Source organism: Oncorhynchus tshawytscha, linkage group LG13, assembly GCF_018296145.1.
Source record: "Oncorhynchus tshawytscha isolate Ot180627B linkage group LG13, Otsh_v2.0, whole genome shotgun sequence".
NCBI lineage: Eukaryota > Metazoa > Chordata > Actinopteri > Salmoniformes > Salmonidae > Oncorhynchus > Oncorhynchus tshawytscha.
In genome coordinates, this window is record NC_056441.1 from 60935612 (window position 1) to 60954509 (window position 18898).

Below are 18898 nucleotides of genomic sequence, written 5' to 3' on the forward strand. Positions count from 1 at the left end.
GGGAAGCTTGTAGAAGGCTACCCAAAACATTTGACCCAAGTTAAACAATTTAAAGGCATTGCTACCAAATACTAATTGAGTGTATGTAAACTTCTGACCCACTAGGAATGTGATGAAAGAAATAAAAGCTGAAATAAATCATTCTCTCTTCTATTATTCTGACATTTCACATTCTTAAAATAAAGTGGTGATCCTAACTGACTTAAGACAGGGAATTTTACTTATGATTAAATGTCAGGAATTGTGAAAAACTGAGTTTAAATGTATTTGGCTGAGGTGTATGTAAACTTCCAACGTCAACTGTATGTAGTATACAGTATGTTAGTATGGGTATTCAAACACAGCTTTAGTCACAGATTGACATTCATCGTCTGAGTCTTGTCTCAGAGGCAGAACTGAGCACTTTCCACTTAGCTGCAAAGCTGCAAAGTCAAAATTGTCTATATTGTGATAAGTCACTAAAACAAACATTTGCTTTTTGGTTTTAATTTAAGGTTAGAGTTAGGCATTAGCAGTGGCAATTTTTGCATGTAAATCTTGGTGGGACAAACAAAAATGTGGGTTGCATGCCAGCAAAGCAACTACAAAACACAACACTTAACAATACATTAATTGCAGTATAACGGTGACAAACGGTGCCCACCAACTGTTCGGGCCTACATTACATAAAGCTTTCCCAACACCTTACCACTGCTACACCTTGCTATCATCGGAGCCTTGTCAGGCAGCGAAACAGTTCATTCAGCCTCATTTACTGCCTTTGAAAAAACACATAGCTGATATGGCTGACTTGCTTAAACAAATGTGGTTTCTACTGACAATTGAGATGTACAAACTATCGCATAAGGGGACAATCGTAGGCTGAAATTAAGAGGGGAAAATAGACCAAATTATTTGGGTGAGGCACATGGGCTTCAGCTTACTACACAACATACACTTAGTATTACTTTATTAGCTACAGTATAAATATCTCCCTGGCATATTACATCATTTATGCAGCAGCATACAAGACATTTTTGGACTCACCTTGTTGTACTGTGCTCACTTGAACAGGAAGGTGGCGCGGCGGTCCTTCGTGGGCAAATTTTGTCATCAAAATTCTGGCATTCTCTGGATTTATGGTGCTTTCAAGACAAATGCGAACTCTGAGAAAAACAAAGTCGAATCATGATGACGTCACTGATCTTCAGGTCGTAGTTCTAGAAAGAGGCCTGAGTTCCGGATTTACATTTCCAAGTTGGATGACCATTCAAAACATAATTTTCCAGTCTGAGATTTGTTTAAGAGTTCCCATTTGTCATGAACTCACTGAAGTCCAATTTCGCAGTTCCAAGTTAACAGTTGTTTTGAGCGTGGCACAAATCATGCTTCATTGACAGCATGGCCAAAGTTGAATGTTTATAATTTTAAGCTTGGAAAAGACCCTTAACCCTTAATTCCAGATTTGGGACTACACAGCCTCTCAACAATAGCAGGCTAGTGATTGCTTTGCAATTCTTGCCGTTAGCCACTGATTCCTTCCAAACCACTCATTGTTGAATTTGCTATTTCCAAACCTGTTGTGTAATGTTTATGTCTAATGGCCGATGAGCACCGATACATTTTATCTATAATTTCTCTTCATATGACAAGGATTAAAAAGGATATGACAGTTGATTGTTGCCTTGATACATGATTATGACTGTTAGCTAAGATTATGAAAGTATGATGATGACACAATCAGTCCAATCAAAGCTACTGTAGAAATAACGTGATTTGATGTAATTTTATCTGTGGCCAATGACCTTGAGCCTTCTTGGATGGGCACTTCTAATTTAACTATATGGCAGCACCCAAGGAGCTTGAATTTTAGAGTTGTACCCTTAGACTTGGTGGTGATGTAGTGTCCCCATGAGTGATAGAACACTGAGCCAATCAATGTGCAACTTGAGAGCATTACCAACACCTGCACTCCGTATTTTCCGTAGGCTGCCCAACCACCACAGAAAGCACTGAGCTAAGCTGAAACACCTGCATTTTGGAGATGCCTTACTCAAGAAAGCAAAACAAAGACCATCTTTGTATGCAGCTTTATTAAATGAATATTTTTTTTACATTGCAAACTAATATGTTTGTATTAATGCCGAAATAACATGCAGACAAAATGTTTAGCTCTGCCCCACCTGCACTGAATGACGGGTTGCCACTGGGCATTAGGGTTAGCAATGTGGTTAAGGTTAGGTTTAAAATGAGATTTGGACTTTGTGGATAATCCATCTAGTGAACACTCTGCAGAGCTGCCTCCAGATATAAATTCATGATTAAAACGCTAACCTGCATTATAGTCACTCACTTCTCAGCTCTGCTAGGGTGACTAAAATGTTGAGAGTGAGCTCTCTCATTTGTGTCACTGTGACTTCTCATTCATCTTCCAAATGTTATAACAGGAATGGCCAATCCTCTTCCTGTTGAGACACTGGGTAACCTAACATATACTGTAGGCTTAAATGAGCAACAATATGCAACAATATGCAAAGCTACTCTGTCAAGTGTGCTTTATTCTTAATACTCTCAGAAAATAAATTATGTCAATAATGCTTGTGGGACAATATTGTCAAATCATTTATATTTTCTTAGGTTATTGAGTTCTAAAAACGCATCTTTCTATGTTCTTAACCAGGCCTCTTCCTCTGTGTATTTCTCAAAATTAAATCGATCATCACGACTGCTTTTGAAAGCAATTCATTGTTTCATTGATGCAAAAACAACAATATGCATGTAACTAGAAAATATGGGTGAATGTAGCCTACACATTTGGAGTGTTATAAATTGACTAGCCAACCACTGATTGTAGCTTTGCTGGCCCTTCCCTCTGTGATGTGGTAGTGTTATCACTCTTTCTATTAGGCTAAGAAGATGAAAACTAGCTTCTATACAGCGCTACATTTTTCAGTATCGCGGTCAACGTTCGTTAATTAACAGACACCTCAAACTAGTTTAACTATTTGATTCCAGTGCCAGGGTACCTATGTTTGTTTTACAACAATATTTGTTTTGCAACAAGAGTATCACATAAAAGTGAAATAAAAAGTTTGACAGTTGTCTGCGTTGAGTTTCTTGTTAAGGTTACATATTTAGTAGTTATTCAGTCATCCCTGGGGAATTTAGCCTTGAATGGATTGATCCTCCAACAAAGACTTCATTCTTTATGTATGCCTACCATATCCACATTTGGTCCGGCCCTGCTCTAACACAGCTGATTCTACTAATTAGCTGCTGATCTTAACTTTGATTAGCTGAATCAGGTGTGGTAGTGCAGGGCTGGTTCAAAAGACTACCTAGGCTACCCAGTAGCCCGACAGGAGGATAGTTTAATTGGCTGATGATAAAATAATATATTAAAACTTTCAAAGGTTCATTATAACAATAAAATCAATACATTCTGATGATCATCTTAACAGGAGTGTAAAACAATGTTATGCCCTTATTCCTACATTGTGAATACAGTACAACTCATCAACCATCACAACTCTTGAGGTGCTGACCAGTTGCACCCTCTACAACCACTGTGATTATTAGTTATTTGACCCAAATCAAATCAAATTTATTTGTCACATACAGGTTAGCAGATGTTAATGCGAGTATTGCGAAATGCTTGTTCCGACAATGCAGTAATAACCAACGAGTAATCTAACCTAACAATTCCAAAACTACTACCTTATACACACACAAGTGTACAGGGATAAAGAATATGTACATAAAGATATGAATGAGTGATGGTACAGAACGGCATAGGCAAGATGCAGTAGATGGTATCGAGTACAGTATATACATATGAGATGAGTAATGTAGGGTATGTAAACAAAGTGGCATAGTTAAAGTGGCTAGTGATACATGTATTACATAAAGATGCAGTAGATGATATAGAGTACAGCCAGAAGAGGACTGGCCACCTCTCATAGCCTGGTTCCTCTCTAGGTTTCTTCCTAGGTTCTTGTCTTTCTAGGGAGTTTTTCCTAGCCACCATGCTTCTACACCTGCATTGCTTGCTGTTTGGAGTTTTAGGCTGGGTTTCTGTATAGCACTTTGTGACATCGGTTGATGTAAAAAGTGCTTTATAAATACATTTGATTGATTGAACTACTCAGATGCCTGGGAAGAGGTAGAAGTGCTTTGTTACAGTTGCACTGTCTTTGGTAGGTATCTGTCTGGGGAAATCTTCAAAGCGACCCATGACCTGTATGGAAGAAAATACAAACACGTTGTGGCTCAAAGTAAATCAATTTTCACTGTAGTGTCCAAAAAGTATTTTCAAGCTGTCAGACATTCCTTTGGCAGCAAGAGCCTCTCGGTGGATGCTGCAGTGTACCCAAGTGGCGTCGGGAGCAACTGCTTGCACACGCGTTACCACTCCACTAGGTATCCCTACGATGCTTTTGAGCCATCAGTACAGATACCAACACATCTTGACCACCAAAGTCCATTTGATGTCACAAGGCTGTCCAGTACTTTAAAAAAATCCTCTCATGTTGTCCTGGTTTCCAATGGTTTGCAGAAGAGGATGTCTTCCCCCCCATAAACGTAACGGACATACGTATACCAGGAGCTGTGCCAGGGCCGCCACGTTTGTTGACTCATCCAGCTGTAACGCATATAATTCACTGGCTTGTATGCGAAGCAGTAATTGTTTCAAAACATCTCCTGGCATGTCACTGATGCGTTGTGAAACAGTGTTGTTTGATGAAGGCATTGTCTATATAGTTTTTTTGCCCTTTTCCCCCAGCCATATTCTCGGCAGCAGGAAGAATGAAGTCCTCCACAATAGTATGGGGCTTGCCTGTCCTAGCCACTCGGTAGGTCACCATATAAGACTCTTCTAGCCCCTTCTTATTAATGGTACATGTATGTTGCTTTTATACCATGTTTTTATTCTCACTCAAAAAACTCCCGTGGATTATTTTTCAAATTGTCATGTTTAATTTCTAAATGTCTGAGAAAGTAACGGTTAATGTGATTGGATGTTAATTATTTGACTAGGCTACCTGTATTTGACATTGTGTTATTATACCCCAGCCGGACGACGCTGGGCCAATTGTGCACCGCCCTATGGGACTCACAATCACGGCCGGTTGTGATACAGCCTGGAATCAAACCAGGGTCTGTAGTGACACCTCTAGCACTGGGATGCAGTGCCTTAGACCACTGTGCCACTTGGGAGCCCTGCTTGATGTTGTGTTAATGTGGCATTAAATAAATGGAGCCAGCACACATGAGCTCCACCAGGTACCTTTATTCACAAATAACTTTTAGATCCTGCAAGGATCTTCGTCAGGTATTGTGTTATGAAGTTAATTATGAAAGATACTGCAAGGATCTTCGTCAGGTATTGTGTTATGAAGTTAATTATGAAAGATACTGCAACATTCATGAAGGGGTTATACAATTATTACATAATGGCAGGGCCCTTCACAGAGAGGGGGAGTTCTTTAATTGTTTGGCTGTATAATATGGCTACATTAAGGATCTGGCAGTCTCTCCTGTTCTCTTCTATTTAATATAAACCTTGTTTGTCATAGAATGATGTCAGGACTAGTGGATGTGAATAGATTGAGCTTTGTGCTTCATTTGACAGTGCATATCTTTCTGCCAAGAAGTGACAGGACTTTAAGCAAATGAAATAGCCTGTCTATGTAATACAACACCAGTCATTCATTGAGACAAATTCAGAAGCGAAGAAACATTGCTAAAACAATTAAAATATGCAGTCCTCAAAATGACCTTCAGCAGATTATTATGCATTCATTCAGTGTTTCATTGTAATACATGACCTGTATTTAATCAAAAGCAGTAGCACTATTTACATTTCTTATTGTGTGCATTCAGAAAGTATTCAGACCCGTTGACTTTCCCCACATGAAGTTATAGTCTTATTCAAAAATGTATTAAATGTACTTATTCCTAATCAAGGCCATTTTATTGGATTTAGAGTGGCCAGTTGAGACAGGCAAAAAAACCACTCCTCAGTCAAAGTTACATGACAGCCCTCTTGGAGTTTACCGAAATGGAAACCTAAAGACTTTCAGACCATGAGAAACAAGATTCTCTGGTCTGAATAAAACAAGATTGAATTCTTTGGCCTGAATGCCAAGCATCACATTTGGAGGAAACTTGGCACTATGGTGGCAGCATCATGCTGTGGGGATGTTTTTCAGCAGCAGGGACTGGGAGACTAGTCAGGATCAAGGAAAGATGAACAGAGCAAAATAGAGAGATCCTTGATGAAAACCTGCTCCAGAGCGCTCAGACCCCAGACCGGGCCCAAGGTTGACCTTCTAACATGACAATAACCCTAAGCACACAGCCAAGACAACACAATAGTGGCTTCGGGACAAGTCTCTGAATGTCCTTGAGCGGCCACCCCAGATCCCGGACTTGAACCTGATCGAACATCTCCAGTGAGACCTGAAAATCGCTGTGCAGCAAACGCTCCCAATCCAACCTGACAGAGCTGGAGAGGATCTGCAGAGAAGAATGCGAGAAACCCCCCCAAATGCACTACAACTCTGGGGACAGGGAGACTGCTAAGATTAGGATAGGTCAGAGACAAGGAGGGATAGAGAGTGTTAGGGTTAGGATAGGAACAGCTTGGGTTAGAAACTGTTTGGTAAAGGGTTAGGACCTGTTACGAATAGAGTAAGATCAAGCCCCACTTCACCAATTGTGTACTTTCACTACACAATGAAGCACAAATAAACATTCAATTAATTATTTCAAATAAACACAACAGCATGCAAGTGAGAATAACCGTAGCAGGTTAGGAGAATTACGTTAAGGAAAGGATTAGCTAGTGCTACAGTTAGCCCCCTACTTGACGAGATGAAGCTGTACTCCATCTAGCCACAATTATACAAACCATCAGTACCATACACCAGCAAAAGCCGATGGCGAAGTCAGTTTAAAAGCGACATCAAGCACGTGGGGTAATGATGTAGGGTCGGGCAGTGCAGAATCCTGTTCAATTTGAGAAGGGCAAACATTCCTCTGCCCGGTCATGTCATGGGCCATAGCCCGGTAATTGACTACCTCAGTGGCACTGAGGTGTTTCTATGGGCGTGGTCACGTCGAGTTTCAGGTGTCACTATTTCTATGGTTTCGGCCTGTCCAGGCATGGCCCCAGGTGGGTATCTGTGACAGGTTTGTACTGAAGGACAATTTTGCTGTCCCAACGGTGCTCAGTTCAGGGAAAGTGCATTTATATTTTTGTTCAGTGTAAAATGTAATGTTTGGGTCCCATGTTTCATAAGCTGCAATAAAAGACCTGAGAAATGTTTCAGAAGCTTGTCTCTCAAATTGTGAACATAAATGTATTGTTTACATCCCTGTTAGTAAGCATTTCTCCTTTGCCAAAATAATCCATCTAGCTGACCGGTGTGGCATATCAAGAAGCTGATTAAATAGCATAATTACACATGTGCACCTCATGCCGGGGACAAAACAGGGCCTCCATAATGTGCAGGTGTCGCAACACAATGCCAAAATGTCTCAATTTCAGGGAGCGCACAATTGGCATGCCGACTGCAGGAATGTCCACCAGAGCTATTGCCAGAGAATGCGATGTTCATTTCTCTACCTTAAAACCTGTTTCAGAAAATGTGGCAGTATGAACAACTGGCCTTACCACATGATTACCATCATGTGGGCAAGTTTAGCTGATGTCAACGTTGTGAACAGAGCCCCATGGTGGCGGCAGGCTTACGTACGGGCAGGCTTAAGCGACGGACAACAAATACAATTGCATTTTATCGATGGCAATTTGAATGCACAGAAATACCGTGACAAGATCCCGAGGCCCATTTATTAAAGGTGTTTGCCCAACAGATGCATACATATTCCCAGTCATGTGAAAATCATAGACAAGGACCTAATAAAATGTATTTAAATTAACATTCTCATATGAACTGGAATTCAAAAATCTTAAATTGTTGCATTCATTTTTGGTTCAGTATAAAATAAGCTACTAGTAACAAGTAAATAACCCAAACACGGGTGGGGAAAGGACAGTATAGTCTTTGATATCGGGGTTCATTACCAGAAGAGGGTTCTGTTATTCTATAACACATCAGGTAATGATTTTCCATGACATCGACAAGACGTTTTAGAACATGACCATGGGCTAAAACAAGCCAGGTTTATTAAACAATTGCGTTCTCGGTTCTTTGTTGGTACTGACAAAGTTCTGTTTTTATAAGGTATATTATTCTCCAAAAACAAAAACTAAGGGATTATTAAAAATGTATTAAGTAGTTACTGAGGTGGCATTTCCTTACCTGGCTACCTACCCAGACTCCTTGCTACTTACCATTCACAACTGTAAAAGTGCCATAAACCAAACAATTATTTAATTAATTAATTAGCATGGTTGGAACAGGAAGTTCCAACTTCCTGAACTATTAGAGGCAGAGGAGACCGTTCACATGGTCCCAGAACCCACGGGACTGAGTGTCTTTCATTTATCAAGCAAGATATTGAGCCCTGCCCATGTCTCTCTGCTTAATAAAGGGTTATCTTTTGTGCCTTTACAACCCAGCGCAACGATTTTGATATTAAGGTAGACATGTTTAAGGTTTTTTTTAGAAACATCCATTTAAGGGAATACTTTAGCTCCCCTAATTCTGACACTTTTATTGAACCAGTAGGTTGCTCTCCTGCACATACTCCGACTCCTTTAATAAGCAAGTTCATTTATACCTCCAGCCAATCGCAATCACTATCGAGACATATTGCAGACTTGTGGAAAATGATGTTGGACATCTCCTTAAGAATAAACAGGGATACAAATCTTTCCATAATTTACCTAAGAATGAAAAACAAGCTTTGCTTGATTTACAATTCGATACGTCAGTCCTTATTGGTCCCGCTGATAAGGGTGGGTCGGTTGTACTCATGGATAGGACAGTTTATGTACATGAGTGTCATAGACAGCTGCTTGACAACACCTTTTAGAAGAAACTCAGAAGTGACCCCACTTCCCAATTTCAGAATACTATCTTTACTGTCCTAGATGGGTATTTAAGTTCTGTTCAGATAACCAAAAAAGAACATGCTTTTTTTGGCTATTCAACACCCTAAAATTGCCACTTTCTATACTTTGCCGAAACTACACAAGAATGTTACACAACCTCCAGGGCGCCCTATTGTAGCGGGCATTGATGCAGTAACGGCCCCTCTATCTACTTTTGTTTACTTTTTTATTAGACCACTCGCAGAACAGCTCCCCTCCTTTGTAAAGGACACCAGCAGTATGATCGCTGTCATTGAATCTCTTGATCCTTTCCCTGAGAATACCTTGTTAGTTACTTTTGATGTCTTTATACATAAATATTCCACACGAGGGCGGTATTGAAGCTATGGAACATTTTCTTCTGCAACGTGACCCTAATGAACTACCTTCCAGTGCCTGCATTATAACATTGGCTGAAATAGTACTCGCGCATAACTATTTCATGTTTCTACATGATTTCTTTATTCAGACGAAAGGTACTGCTATGGGATCCCCATGGCTCCTAACTATGCTAATTTGTATGTGGGTTACATGGAGAAACAGCCTATTTTCAATCCTCTCCAAAATGTTTTCTTGCCTCACATCATTATGTGGAAACGGTACATTGATGATATTTTTGTTCTATGGAGGGGTGATGCAAAACAGCTCCAGGAGTTCCATGCTTTTCTTAACTCTTGTTCTGAGCATCTGAGATTTACTATGCAATCTGATACACGTCAAATCAGTTTGGTTGATTTTCTGATCTTGTGTGAAGATAATGTTCTATACACTGATCTTTACAGGAAGCCTACTGATCGTAACAGTTTGTTGAGGGCTGGTCGTTGTCACCCACTTCCCTTGATAATTTGACAGAAATTTGGCTGAGACGCAAAGAAAGTTCAAGGAGAGGGGCTACAAGAATGATCAGATTAATATTGCCATTGAGAAAATTCTAAACAAAACATGACCTTTTTCAAGGTCAGTCTCGCAAAAAGACGCATTCTTGCGTTCTAACTACCTGCTATTCAAAGTGCTCTGAACAAATTAAGGGAATTGTTCAAACATTGGCACATCCTAAAATCCAATGATCGTCTCGGTAATGTGTTTTCGGACCTTCCCTTGGTCGTATTCTCACGGGGCAGAAATCTCAGAGACCAATTGGTAAACTGATTTACCACCCCAAGATATTCCTGGTCGTCGTCTAATTGCGCCCCTACTGGATGGAAATTACAAATGTAATGGCTGTACTCAATGCAATGGCACTTATAAAAGGTGTTATTACGTGCTCCACTAAGGCAGTTATTTATCTTATAACTTGTTCTTGTGGTAAAAATTATATAGGTAAAACAAAGCGCAAATTAAAAGTACGTATCTCAGAGCATCGTAGCACCATTAGGTGTAAAAACTTTACTTATCCAGTTGCCCCACTTCTTGGAGGCAGGCCACTCGGTTTCGTCTCTGCGTTATACTGGCATCGAACATGTCACCCTCCCTAGGAGAGGGGGTGACCTTGATAATTTATTGTTAAAATGAGAGGCTGCCTGGATCTTTAATTTAAAGACCCTTGCTCCCTTCGGTCTCAATGTAGACTGATCTGAAGCCATTCTTGTGATTGTGACTTTGCCATTGTAATTGTTTGCAAGCTTATGTAGTCAACTTGATCGTATGCTATCCATTTGTTGTTTGTATGCTGTTCTTTGTATGACATTTTAATATTTGATTATTAACCAATATTAGGCCACTCTTGGCCTTGATTACAGACACTTGTGTCTTTTGACACTATATGAGTCATCCGGCAGTGTTTGTGATTATACCCTGATGAAGACAGCTTGGCTGTCGAAACATTGGTAATTACATTTTTGCATCTGAGCTCCTAGAGTGTGCAGCTCTCTTTTACTTTCAAGTTTACTCCGCTAGCCAGCACCTCGTCTTAATGCGTTTCTTTTTCTTCTAGATGGAACAGAAAGTTGACAGACAAGGTGTATTTTCCAGGCTTTATTTTTGTACAGAAAGAAAATGCAGGGTCCTGCTTTCATCTGAACAAATGGTTGACACCTGGAGAAGAAAAGACAGAATATCCGACATTAGGACACCATCCCTAACCCTACCAGAATCAGTTTGTGAATTATACACAACATACAGTAGCTTAGCTAAATGCGCAACAGAAACATCCTGTGTCAATTCCGCCACCAGTGTATTGTCTGACTCAAATGGCACCCCATTCCAAATACACTGTACTGCTTTTGAACGGAGCCCTATGGGTCCTGGTCAAAAGTAGTGCAAAATTAAGGGAATGTGGTGCCATTTGAGACGCACATATTTGATCATTCAGATTCAGGAAGCCCTTCTCAGACAAATGCCTCGATGTCTTCAACTGAAGAGACACGCTGTTCTGGGGAACTGAACCCAGAGACACAGAACGTGACCCTGACCCAGTGACCCCAGACAGGTTGTGTCCCATTCAGACTCGTCATCGTATCATCACAGAAGGGAAGCATAAACTAAACTAAAGTAAACAAACTGTATCCCACCCTGAGATGGACGCTTTGAGGGTGCATTTTAAAACGAGACAATCATGGGGAGTCCTTTCACTACCACAATCCTTCTCCACAATTAATACTTCATCAATCTAGATTTTAAAATAATCTCCCAGATTTCATTTGTGGTGTTCCCCAACAATGCAAATTTTGAGTCACTGGTTAAATTTGGGTCCTGAGGCAAAACCAGTTGACTGATTTACAGTACATTTCTACTATACGGTGGCTGGGTTAGTGTATAGTACCTGTCTATGCGGTGGGTACAGGAGTCGGTGGCATGGCTGCTGGGGCTTCTGGCTTGGCCCCCTTCTGCTCTGACACAGGGGTGGAGGGGATAGTCTCGTCTTTGGGCTCCACAATGCTCACATGGTCTGGCAGAGGCTTCTTGGGGCCGATCTTACCACTGGGGTCCCATGGTAACATGATTTTCACCTTGATGCCCAGCACACCTGACAGACAAAAACACATACATGAACACATCAGTGCCTTCTACCCAACAGTTACGCAGAACCATGAAGCATGTAGAATAGAGTATAAGGGTTAGCCTGTGTGTAGAGTAGCAAGAAAGAGGTTGATCATAATATAACTAAACTTAAGTAATTCCTGGCCCCTCTCAGACAAATGCCTCGATGTCTTCAATTGAAAAGACACGCTGCTCTGGGGAACTGAACCCAGAGAAACAGAACGTGTCCCTGACCCAGTGACCGCAGAGACAAACCGTGTCCATTCCGACTCGTCATCGTATCATCATCGAAGGAAAACATTTCATCTTCATAAGCAACACGCCAAAAATTATACTGTTGATGACTCACCTTGACAGAGCAGAATAATCTAGGGGTAGGGTATAGGGGTTGATTTGGTATTCACCGTCTAACCATTAGTAGTATTGTCTAGAGGTGGGGTATAGGGGTTGACTTGGGACTCGCTGTTTAGGGATAGGGTAGTAGTGTCTAGGGGTCGATTTGGTACTCACCCTGTCGGAGCAGGACGTGGCGTACAGCAGTGTCTACATAGTAGTTGACTGGGTCTCCACTGTGGATCATCAGGCCATCAACAAATTTCATTGACTTGGCCCTCTGACCCCTCAGCTTCCCAGAAACTACCACTTCACAACCCTTAGAGCCACTCTCCATGATGAACCTCAGCACACCATAGCAAGCCCTGGAAGAGGGATAGAAGGAGGAAAGGGATGGAAAGAGGGATGGTGAAGGTGGAGAAAAGACAGCGGGTGGGGGTGGGCGAGAGAGGATGAAGGGGAGGGGGGTGTAAGTGAGAAAGAAAATAGTTTTAATACTCATGGCAACTATGAGAGCACATCTAACATGTGAGCAATTTTGCTGGCCCTTCTCAGACAAATGCCTCGATGTCTTCAACTGAAGAGACACGCTGCTCTGGGGAACTGAACCCAGAGACACAGAACGTGTCCCTGACCCAGTGACCGCAGAGACTGAATGTCCCATTCCGACTCGTCATCGTATCATCACCGAAGGGAGACATTCTACTTCATATCATGAGAAAGTTCAAGAAAGTGGACTGTAACAGCAGGGGTATGTTCTGCTCAATGGATTCCTAGAGACACTCATGTTAGCATGCTAAGCTAACCAGGGGCTGCCTAAGATAATAGATATAGAACCTGCTTACCTTCCCAAATCCTAACCTGTACCATTACAGAGTGAAACCTGCTCCATTACAGGTTAATGCATAACTGACCATGAAGCAGTGTCTAGGTGCAACATGTTAGAGCTCACAGGCCAGGGTTCGTCTTACCTACGTACAGCCAGTCCTCCTAGCAACTTGTAGCGCAGGGACTCAGCCTGAGCAATGGCACACAGACCACGTGTTGCAACCTTCTCAGCATACAGCTAGAGGGAGAGAGTGGGGAGGTTAACCACCACAGAAGAGAAGTGTAGCCTCACGATTCACGTTCTTAGAATTGTTGTGGAAATAGTATCTAGAACGCCGACTACTTCATACGTCGCTGACTACCTTCTTCTTACCCAACTAGCCACCTGACTACCTAACAAGAAAACATCTGAATCCACACATTTCCTATACTGGATTGAGTCCTTCTCAGACAAATGCCTCGATGTCTTCAACTGAAGAGACACGCTGCTCTGGGGAACTGAACCCAGAGACACAGAACGTGTCCCTGACCCAGTGACCGCAGAGACAAACCGTGTCCATTCCGACTCGTCATCGTATCATCACTGAAGGAAAGTGGTTCCTGGTTAACAGTCTGGTGCAAAGGCAAAGCTAGAGCTTCTCCAGTCATAGACTACCTTCAGACACACACTTGAGGTTGGTTGTTGTAAGTTGATTAACACATTTAAAATCATCCCCAATGTGGAATTCACACTTGTTTAAATTTAAACTTCACAATCATATTCCTCTGTCCCCCAGAAGCCAAACCTCTTCTGAACCACAGTTGTCAGCTCCTTGATGTTGGGGTTAGGGAGTATGTCTAATGTTTACACATAAGCAGCTGTAGTGTGTCCGGTGGATGCATGTCAGTAGTGTTTGTTTACCTCCACGTTGCCCTCGGGGAAGCCAAACCTCTTCTGAACAACAGCGGTCAGCTCCCGGATGCGACGGCCCTTCTCTCCCAGAACATTCTGGGTCCTGAAACAACAATAATCCATTTCTAAATGTGCTTTGTATGCAATCAGTGTATTTTGTCTTTCTGAAAGCTCCAGCCGTATTTAACAGGTTTTTAATATCTAAACATGTTTGAGTTAGTAAACGCAGATGAGTTTGATGGTGCCAGTGTTCTCATTATGATGAAAACACTTTGGCAAAATGGCCCTTTCTAAAGCAGACCACTTTCACCAACCCTAACCCACCATATCTCTAACTCGCCACCTAAACAAGATTTTGTGTGTTGAGCAGTTGCACACGAGACAGTCTGATTTGCACATGTCTCCGTGGACTAAAATACCACTGTCCAAGAAGGGGAGTGTGGCTAAGATGCATAAGAAACATCTCACTCCAGAATGTTTGGTTATGGTGATTTAAGTTAATGCATTCAATTATTATTAGTCGTTTATCGTTCTCATTATGGGAGTTGACACGTTGTTTGCAGAGCTCACAAAACATGCTACACTTGTGAGAAACATGATTTATTTCATTCACAAGTTGTCAATTTATTGTATTGTTTGAAGCGCTACTGTCAATGTCGAGTAAGGACGCACACATGATTACACATAGAAGTAGGCCCAGGCTACCTGACCTGTGCCTAAATGCAGGCCATAAATGTGACCATCTGCGAATGTCTGATAGTTAAGACAATCCGAAATACTCACCACCACTAATGAGCTGCGGAGCTTCTCCAAGTAATGTTCTTCACCTCAAAACTAAATCTGTTTTCGAATCCATTGAGGAACTATTGTCATTCTCAATGCATTAGAAAAATATTTACAGGTCTCCCCCTTTTGATAACCACTCGTCATGAAAGGGAAAATGTAAAGCTCTGATCTGGTATTTTATGATGTTTCGACTGGATTACTTCTTATTCCTTTCACAAATAGCCTACAGTGGTGTCTGTCCACTAGCACCTTCTGGTGAACACAGTCGATACAATGGTTCAAGTTCTTTCAGAAATGCCATGAATAGCCAATGTGATTTATAGGATATTTTCTGCCAGGATTCTGTAATGTTTTTATTTAATTCCTTTATGTAGGCTACTTTTTAACATAGTTGGCAATAAGTTACTTTTAGATTTCAATTAGATAGAACTTTGATTAACCAAATGATAATGATTTTGAGAGAAAGACCATAATAAAATAAATGAAACTGTTCCACAAAAATCATAACTCATATTCAAAATGGAAATGGTTGCCGACCTATTACCGGCAACTTCAGGAGCATAATGGCAGAATCTGCGGGGCCGGCAGCAGGAGGATGGTCGGGAACAGGGTTCTTAATTATTTAATCAAACAGCATGCTTAAAGCATCAGACAAGCTCAGTAGATAGTTGATTTTATTAAAAGACATGGGGTGTGTCTATATGGTCAACATTCACAAGGCCAGACAGATTACCAGGACCTGTACTGCGAGCATGCGCTGACCAACTAGCAAGTGTCTTCACTGACACTTTCAACCTCTCCCTGTCCGAGTCTAATACCACCATGTTTTAAGCAAACCACCATAGTGCCTGTGCCCAAGAACACTGAGGTAACCTGCCTAAATGACTACCGACCCGTAGCACTCACGTCTGTAACCATGAAGTGCTTTGAAAGGCAGGTCATGGCTCACATTAACACCATTATCCCAGAAACCCTAGACCTACTCCAATTTGCATACCACCCCAACAGATCCACAAATGATGCAATATACAGTGGGGCAAAAAAGTATTTAGTCAGCCACCAATTGTGCAAGTTCTCCCACTTAAAAAGACGAGGCCTGTAATTTATCATAGGTACACTTCAACTCTGACAGACAAAATGAGGGAGAAAAAAAATCCAGAAAATCACATTGTAGGATTTTTAATGAATTTATTTGCAAATTATGGTGGAAAATAAGTATTTGGTCAATAACAAAAGTTTCTCAATATTTTGTTGCATCACTGCCTGGTATGACAACAGCTCGGACTCCGTCCGCAGGGCACTACAGAGGGAAGTGTGAACAGCCCAGTACATCACTGGGGCCAAGCTTCCTGCCATCCAGGACCTCTATACCAGTGTGTCAGAGCTTCTATCTCCAATCCATAAGACTCCTGAACACCTAATCAAATGGCTACCCATACTATTTGCATTGCCCCCCACACCGCTGCTACTGTTGTTATCGTCAATGTGCCACCTCACATTGACTCTGTACCGGTACCCCCTGTATATTGTCCCGCTATTGTTATTTTACTGGTGCTCTTTAATTACCTCTTACTTTTACTTCTTATCCATATTTTTTATTACTGAATTGTTGGCTCATATGTAAGCATTTCACTGTAAGGTTGTTGTATTAGGCGCATGCGACAATTTGATTTGGAAATACAACCAAGTTCTATTTTAGCACCTGCATTCCTTAGTACTTGTTAGCATTTTGTAATCATTATGGGACATACTTTCGGCTTGCGTTTGGGGAAAAAATTGCCCCCTTGTGTGCACTACCGGTAATACAGTATATCTCGGCATGGCATGGTATAAAAATCTGGATACCGCCCAATCCCACCCCTTACACAAATTAATTCTACTACCAACAATAAATATTTTAAAGCCTGAATAACACCATTAGCTACCAACATACCAGTAACGTTACCTTGTGGCCAGGATTATGATCTCGGTCCTGGTCGGGGTCACACGCACCTCCACACCGGAATACCCATCCTCCGCAAGCTCGCGCGTCAGGAACTCGTTCAGCTCGGCTTTGAAGATTCCGTCCGCGACAAACTAACGAAGGATAACACCAAGTTGTAGGGAACATGCTTGTAATCACATAGCCACTAGTGAGCGTGCATCAGGTAGCATCATTGGCCAACAAGTTACAGAGCTGGCGAACTGTAACGTTAGCGCCAAAGTTAAAATAAAGTATCCTGCCACCTGTGTGACTTTAACATTAGCCAACTAGACACTGACCACTAATCTAGACATCACTTCAACAATCAGAGTTGCAACTAAATTATTTGAATTATGATTTAATGGTGATTTTCTGGTTATGCTTACTCGCTAGCACGGTATAAAGGGCAACCCGTGACACGTTCACTAGCGGAGTGAGGATTCCTGTACCCGTAGCTAGCATCTGTGGTAATCCTCTTTAGTCTAGGGGACCAGGACGCCGAGCAATACTACAACCAACTCCGTATTCATACTGCTAACACATGGCATCCGAATTTGCTACAAATGCATCCGCTATAAAGAGCATTTTGAGACGAAATGTGAACTGACCTTCCTCTTCTTTGAGATTTGCACAGCCATCTTACTGGAGGCCCCTGACAGGAAAGAATTTGTTAAGGAACCGGAAGTATATTTATACCAAGAATTGCGTATTCCGTCGACACTTGATGACGATGTGTTAGGAGCTTTCAAAAAAAATAATACTAGTAGCTACCGTTAGCTAAACAACGAACGTTAACTTCGTTGGAAATGGCAGCACATCTCAAAAAGCGAGTTTACGAACAATTATCAGAAGTTGTCCAAGTTGGTAGACCATGATTACGGAAAAAAACGAAACATTCACCTTTAACCAACGTTGTTCTTTCAATAATAGCAAGCCAGCTAGCTAACGTTAGACTGCGCCTGAGTGTTTCGTAGCTAGTTAACAATAACAACACCGAGTTGTTGATAACATCATGCATCCTCGTTTATTAACTTTAGCTAGATATAGATATTGTATTGGCCTCATAGAAAAGCTGGGTCACAGGGATCTGAGCAAATGGCCAGTGGTAGCTAGTTATGCTGGCTGGTGTACAATTTTTATTTATTTTTATTTTATTTCACCTTTATTTAACCAGGTAGGCTAGTTGAGAACAAGTTCTCATTTACAACTGCGACCTGGCCAAGATAAAGCATAGCAGTGTGAGCAGACAACACAGAGTTACACATGGAATAAACAAATTAACAAGTCAATAACACAGTAGAAAACAAAGGGGGAGTCTATATACAATGTGTGCAAAAGGCATGAGGAGGTAGACGAATAGTTACAATTTTGCAGATTAACACCGGAGTGATAAATGATCAGATGGTCATGTACAGGTAGAGATATTGGTGTGCAAAAGAGCAGAAAAGTAAATAAAAACAGTATGGGGATGAGGTAGGTGAAAATGGGTGGGTTATTTACCAATAGACTGTACAGCTGCAGCGATCGGTTAGCTGCTCAGATAGCTGATGTTTGAAGTTGGTGAGGGAGATAAAAGTCTCCAACTTCAGCGATTTTTGCAATTCGTTCCAGTCACAGGCAGCAGAGTACTGGAACGAAAGGCGGCCAAATGAGGTGTTGGCTTTAGGGATGATCAGTGAGATACACCTGCTGGAGCGCGTGCTACGGATGGGTGTTGCCATCGTGACCAGTGAACTGAGATAAGGCGGAGCTTTACCTAGCATGGACTTGTAGATGACCTGGAGCCAGTGGGTCTGGCGACGAATATGTAGCGAGGGCCAGCCGACTAGAGCATACAAGTCGCAGTGGTGGGTGGTATAAGGTGCTTTAGTGACAAAATGGATGGCACTGTGATATACTGCATCCAGTTTGCTGAGTAGAAGTCGAGGATTGGTAGGATAGTCAGTTTTACTAGGGTAAGCTTGGCGGCGTGAGTGAAGGAGGCTTTGTTGCGGAATAGAAAGCCGACTCTTGATTTGATTTTTGATTGGAGATGTTTGATATGAGTCTGGAAGGAGAGTTAGCAGTCTAGCCAGAC

General features: G+C 41.6%; 1 protein-coding gene and 4 non-coding genes across 5 annotated transcripts; all 5 read right to left on the reverse strand.

Annotated features, from left to right (window-relative positions):
• Positions 1-10999: 10999 nt before the first annotated feature.
• On the reverse strand, positions 11000-17576 carry LOC112265428 (40S ribosomal protein S3). Its single transcript, XM_024442712.2, has 7 exons — positions 17430-17576; positions 16804-16934; positions 14082-14175; positions 13324-13418; positions 12530-12717; positions 11802-12005; positions 11000-11074 (listed from the first exon to the last, which is right to left on the reverse strand). Exons 1-6 carry the CDS (start codon positions 17457-17459, stop codon positions 11806-11808), a joined length of 738 nt encoding a protein of 245 aa, XP_024298480.1. The 5' UTR covers positions 17460-17576; the 3' UTR covers positions 11000-11074; positions 11802-11805.
• LOC112266226 lies at positions 11363-11509 on the reverse strand. The gene has a single exon (XR_002955879.1). It is a non-coding gene; the product is annotated as a small nucleolar RNA SNORD15 (small nucleolar RNA).
• Positions 12165-12312, reverse strand: LOC112266229. Its single transcript, XR_002955882.1, has one exon. It is a non-coding gene; the product is annotated as a small nucleolar RNA SNORD15 (small nucleolar RNA).
• On the reverse strand, positions 12899-13045 carry LOC112266228. Its single transcript, XR_002955881.1, has one exon. It is a non-coding gene; the product is annotated as a small nucleolar RNA SNORD15 (small nucleolar RNA).
• Positions 13622-13769, reverse strand: LOC112266227. Its single transcript, XR_002955880.1, has one exon. It is a non-coding gene; the product is annotated as a small nucleolar RNA SNORD15 (small nucleolar RNA).
• Positions 17577-18898: the final 1322 nt, after the last annotated feature.

Coding starts and splice junctions, on each gene's coding strand:
- LOC112265428 (XM_024442712.2), bottom strand. CDS start 17,459: ATGGCTGTGCAAATCTCAAAGAAGAGGAAG. Junction 16,935..17,429: donor AAATCTCAAAGAAGAGGAAG/GTCAGTTCACAT, acceptor ATCCTTCGTTAG/TTTGTCGCGGACGGAATCTT. Junction 14,176..16,803: donor ATCATAATCCTGGCCACAAG/GTAACGTTACTG, acceptor TTGTTGTTTCAG/GACCCAGAATGTTCTGGGAG.